The sequence below is a fragment of the Sinocyclocheilus grahami genome, unplaced genomic scaffold, assembly GCF_001515645.1.
Source record: "Sinocyclocheilus grahami isolate Dianchi unplaced genomic scaffold, SAMN03320097.WGS_v1.1 scaffold236.1, whole genome shotgun sequence".
In the NCBI taxonomy this organism is placed as follows: Eukaryota; Metazoa; Chordata; class Actinopteri; order Cypriniformes; family Cyprinidae; genus Sinocyclocheilus; species Sinocyclocheilus grahami.
The window spans coordinates 1,351,252-1,356,952 of record NW_015505415.1 but is presented as its reverse complement, the minus strand read 5'-3'; the positions used below and the strand labels follow the sequence as shown (position 1 = coordinate 1,356,952).

Sequence of the window (5,701 nt, the reverse complement as noted above, 5' to 3'; positions counted from 1 at the left end):
GTGTGTGTGTGTGTGTGTGTGAATGAGTGTGAGAGTGTGTGAGTGTGTGAGTGTGTGAGTGTGAGTGTGAGAGTGCGAGTGATCATTGACCTCAGAGCTGAGAGTCAGCAGAAACACACAATACAGCTCGGCCTGCTGTTGTTCCTGCTCTTCACACACATATCCGTTACAGATGTGAGACATCATGACCCGCTGCTGTGAGGAAGCTCTATTGTTCACACAAGAGTCTGATGAACAGCATCAGATGAGCGGGAAATCACAGCAGCAGAGGCCCAGAACAATGTCTCTGCTCTTACTGAGGCGTTCATGACCAGCGCTCGATTGGTTCACAACCTTTAAACTCCATTTACGAGGAATTAAATCATAGGTCTGATAGGAAATTAGAGAGCTAGCTAGATCTTCTTTTATTGATTCTTCTTATTTATGGAAGATAACTCTATAGAGTTCATATAGAAACTAATGGGATTATAGTGAATGAGCTCTGAATTATGACTTTGGCGACACCACGCGGTGAAAGCATGCGCTGCACACCCAAAATTAAATTACGTATATCATTAAATTAAAAGAATTTATTAAATGACTGATTTTTCCATTAAAAAAAACTATTCTAAAAGAAAAAAATATAATATAAAACATAAAAACATAAATATAATATAAAAAGCAGTTTTACAGCCTCATCCATAAAATAATCTCTGTAGTGTCCAATAACTTTATAAATATATATTTATTTATTTTTAATTTAAATAATCCTGATATCAATGTCCAAAGATTCATATACAGTGGCTAAATCAATTAAATTAATTTGAAACCTTTTATTTTTATTTTTCCTTAAAAGCTTCTGTTTGTTTAAGTAAATTGTGTTGGTTATAATATTGCATTAACTATGACAAAAATCTAAAATGATTAGTCTGGGATTGATTTTTTTACATCTCAAAAACCAGCAATTTTTACAGAGCTGTGTAGACTTTTTATAGCCATTGTACAACACTGAAAAGTGAAAATCATTCTTGATAAGAAGGTTCTTTGATGCTGTGAATGAAACAATCAAACTAAACATACAACTTTTCTTGTTTTATAACAAAACACACGTCCATGAGGAACAGACACGTTAAGATTTACACAACTGATCTTTTATAAAGCACTTTACATAGTCAAAACACAAGAAAAGACCTGAGGACATCTGACACCAAACACAGTGTTCTGATTTCAGCAAAACAGATGCAATACAAAATAGCTTTTCGATAATAAAGTCTGATATCATCGTCACAAACAGGCATAAATATACATACTCTCTCAATAAGCACTTCCTCAGAATAATATCAATTCAATGCAAATAGTAATTCTGATTAATTCACTGTACAGCTAAACAGATGAATGCAATATTGTAATATTTTCAAAGCGTCTGTTGGTGCATAATATTCCCAGATCCTGAGATTCAAACGCAGCATATAATCCAGGAACGTGAATGAGATGTAAACCGTTCAGCCTGACAGAGAAACGCTCACCAAGCATATTAAGCACTCTAGTGACATTTATCTATGTACTATATGACATTTATCGTGTATGGTAATGTGTAACCAGTGGGCAAGGTTAGGCTGGTCAACTTCAGTAGCTGGTAGATGTCAAAACAACACCATTCTGCTGCAAAAAAAGTGTGTTCTGAAACCAATTGCAAGCAGCATATAAATCACAAATAATTCATAATTCTACTTTTTGAATACCGTGTGCATGCGACTCACTAAGAAACACTTCTTTTGGCTGGCGTTATAATAGTTACTGCATATATCTGGTTCTTTAAAACACGTTATTTACTGGTTTCCATCATGTTTACAGGAAAGAATCAACCGAGCTGCAATGCAGTGCTTCAGTGTGATTGTGAAGTCTTTGAAGGTTTAGTGTCATCACAGGAGTGACTGCTGCTCTCTTCCACCCTTCAGTTCTCGTCGTTCTGGTTTTCTAGCTTCTAGCTGAAGCTGCAGCATATATCTGGTTCTTTAAAACACGTTATTTACTGGTTTCCATCATGTTTACAGGAAAGAATCAACCGAGCTGCAATGCAGTGCTTCAGTGTGATTGTGAAGTCTTTGAAGGTTTAGTGTCAGAGAAAACATCACAGGAGTGACTGCTGCTCTCTTCCACCCTTCAGTTCTCGTCGTTCTGGTTTTCTAGCTTCTAGCTGAAGCTGCAGCACGCGGAAGGCTCGTTCTCCGGCCGCATCACGTCATGAAGGTGAAATCTGGGCTCGACGGGCAGCTGGACTGAACGGCTCACCAGCTCCCTGTGCATTACATCACAAGCTCTGTGTGGAAACTCTAACATCTTTAAAAGTTTGCGAGCATGCTGGAAGAAACTCACTTTGCCACCGTCATAAAGGCCTCGTCCACGTTGAGTCCGGTTTTGGCACTGGTCTCCAGGAAAATGACTCCATACTCCTGCCAAAACCACGTTTGGAGGGGTTTAATGTGAATAGAGCTCTTACTATTTGAGTTCCCAAACCAATATTTGACTAAAAACTTTTTTTTTTACTTAGTTATGAATTATTAGTTTTAATTTGTGAACTGATTCTAAAAGAACAATTAAAGCTGTACTAGCTTATAATATACATACAGTAATAATATATATATATACACACACCACACAATTGGTCAAAAGTTTGGAATAATTATGATTTTGTCATGTTTTTTTGAAAGTCTCTTCTGTTCACCAAGGCTGCGTTTCTTTGATCAAAAATGATTATTGTAATGTAAAACAGCTGTTTTCTATGTGAATATCTGTTAAAATATAATTTATTTCTGTGATCAAAGCTGTGTTTTCAGCAGTCTTCAGTGTCACATGATCTTCAGAAATCAGTATAATATGCTGATCTGCTGCTCGAGAAACATTTCTGATTAATATCAATGTTGAACACAGTATTATTTTTGTGGAAACCGTGATGCATTTTATTTTTCAGCATTCACAGATGAATAGAAATGTATTTGAAATAGAAATATTTTGTAACATTTTAAATGTCTTTACTGTCACTTTTGATCAATTTAATGAATCCTTGATGAATACATTTCTTAATAATAATTTTTTTTTTTTTTTTTTATGGTAGGGTATCACGGTTTCCACAAAAATATTGTGCAGCACGACTGTTTTCAACATTGATAATAATCAGAAATGTTTCTTGAGCAGCAGATCAGCATATTATACTGATTTCTGAAGGATTAATAGAGAGATTTAAGGCTTTGCATGACTTTTTGAGATCATACTTTCCCATTTTTTCGACATAACTGTCCGTGATCGGATCTGAAACACTGCAATAGAACAGATGGGCCATGATGACTGACTGAGACTCACTCTGGCGAGTTTCTCTCCCTCGTCTCGTCTGATCGCTCGAGCGCTGGCCATATCTGACTGTAGAGACGACACGCAGTTACAGTTACACTGCGTGCTTGAGTTATGGCTTATATAACACCAGATCCAAGCTCAAAGTCTTCTTACCTTGTTGCCAAGCAACATGATGACCACATCATCCTGAGCATATTCATGGATCTCAGTAAGCCACGCCTACAACAAAACATCCAGCCAATCAGAAGCCTCTAACATTCTGTCTCTAAAGATCCAAAAATCCAAATGAATTTAAGTAGAATAATGTTAGATATTTGTTATGATAATCAGTTAAATTATGTTAGATAAACATTTATTAAACATATTATAGTTAACCAAAACTAAAACCATGTAAAAAAAAAATTACTTGAAATAAAGTAAACTTTCACTGAAATAAAATAATTTTAACTAGTTTCAGTAATGTTTTACTAGGTTAACTTGATGGACTAAAATAACAAACTTTCACTGAAATAAAATTTATATAGACATATTTAAAAAAATTAAATAAAAATATGAAAAAAATATTAAATTATTAAAAATATTAAAACTATATGTAACTAATAAATTATTTTTTTTTATTATTAAATATAAAAAATTTAAACTAACTAATATTTTAATGATACTAAAATAATTACACTGCTTACAATTATGAACAGTTTTTTTCAACAAATGCTCGGTGAAAAGAAATGCTTAACATTCAGTAGACTATCAACCTCAGGAGGAGAACCTGAATATTATCACTGTTATATTATTTATTTTAGTCTGTACCCTTGTGTTGTCGAAGGAGGATCTGCTGGTGATGTCATAGAGCAGGAGGAGCGCTGTGAGATCAACAATAAACAGGTATTGATTAGAAGAAAACCTCCGTGTCCTACATCACACTGAGAGACAGTGAAGGGCAATGTTCCTCTCAGCTACAGGACAGACATTTGATTGAATTCTAGTAAATGCAAAATAATTGCAATGCTCAGGCAAACCGCTATAGAGTTGGTGAACGTGGTTTACAGGTTTCATAGAAAGAGAATGATGTGCGCCGAATTAGTCGCTGTAGAAATCGAATACTTTAAAGGTTGTGGACGAAACGGCTCAACAACGTCATCATGCTTTAAAGAAGAGTGGCTTGATTAACGACACAGGTGCAGTAAAGTGCAAACTCTACTACATGGGGATGTTTGGATAACTGTAAAAGAATTGTTCACGTTTTTTTATTTTCAATACGTATTGAAAATATAAAATGTTATGCATAATAAATAATTGACCTCAAAAAGGGAATTCATGAGCAATAACTACTTAATTTTTCATATAATATAATATAATATAGTATAGTATAATATAATAATAAAGAATTGAACTGTTCTGAAATTATTTTTTAATAGAATTTCTTGGAATCACAGCACTGTAAAAAAAAAGTTTTCTCAGGTAACCTAAAATATGCATAATTTAGTTACATCAAGGGTCAAACATATAAATAGCACACTAAAGTTAAAAGTTACACACTTTGTGTGTGTGTCTGTGTGTGTGTGTCTGTGTGTGTGTGTGTCTGTGTGTGTGTGTGTGTGTGTGCGTGCGCTGTACAGGTCTGGTATAAAGAATGTTTTTGCTCAGCTGGTCGAAATGTCCGCCCAATAGAGAAAAGTTTTGCTCAGCAAGAAATTAGATCATTTCTCACCCTGAGCGTCTCTGTAATACGCGTGTGTGACGCTCCGAAACCTCTCCTGTCCCGCTGTATCCCAGATCTGAGACAGAAGGTCATTGACATTCATCCGTCATAATGATCTGATTTCTCTCTTGTATCAGCTGATTCATTAACATCTCACTGTATGAGTCTCAAGAATCAGAATCAGCGTCACTCACCTGTAATCTCACCTTCAGCTCATCCACTGTAAGGACTTTATTCTGCCAACAGAGAAGCCGTGGATGTGGATCACATTATACAGCATTAGAAAGCACACTATCAGATGCATCTCTCATCCATTTCTCTATCCACTGGTGAAAGGCTGATATTACTCATTAACAGGGTGAATTACCGTAAATCCGATTCCCACTGTTGCAGAAAAAGATCCAGGGATAAATTTGCCTTGATCAAACTGAACCAGTAGAGACGTCTTTCCCACTCCACTGTCTCCCACCAGGATGGTCTACAAGATGACAAGACAGAGGGAAGATGGAAAAATTAGGGACGTGCATTATTAGAAGCATGCGTTAACAAAACCGTCTTGACTGTTTTATAATTAGTGTGTCTCTATTTGAAGTCACAGATAAGTGCTGGTGCTGATGGAGGTGTGTTGTTGCCATAACAACGACCAACCCCCCCCCCCCCCCCCCCCCCGGA

General features: G+C 35.9%; 1 protein-coding gene across 1 annotated transcript in view; it reads right to left on the bottom strand.

The window, feature by feature from the left end:
* Window positions 1–1,989: 1,989 nt before the first annotated feature.
* LOC107597753 (ras-related protein Rab-37-like) overlaps window positions 1,990–5,701 on the bottom strand; it is a 7,362-nt gene continuing 3,650 nt past the window's right edge. Inside the window, exons 2-9 of the mRNA XM_016288932.1 lie at window positions 5,397–5,507; window positions 5,224–5,265; window positions 5,039–5,105; window positions 4,138–4,190; window positions 3,484–3,549; window positions 3,340–3,396; window positions 2,356–2,432; window positions 1,990–2,278 (exon numbers count right to left, since the gene is read on the bottom strand). Of these exons, the coding sequence (XP_016144418.1) occupies window positions 2,173–2,278; window positions 2,356–2,432; window positions 3,340–3,396; window positions 3,484–3,549; window positions 4,138–4,190; window positions 5,039–5,105; window positions 5,224–5,265; window positions 5,397–5,507 (579 nt within the window). The 3' untranslated portion in view covers window positions 1,990–2,172. The remainder of the gene's footprint in view (window positions 2,279–2,355; window positions 2,433–3,339; window positions 3,397–3,483; window positions 3,550–4,137; window positions 4,191–5,038; window positions 5,106–5,223; window positions 5,266–5,396; window positions 5,508–5,701) is intronic.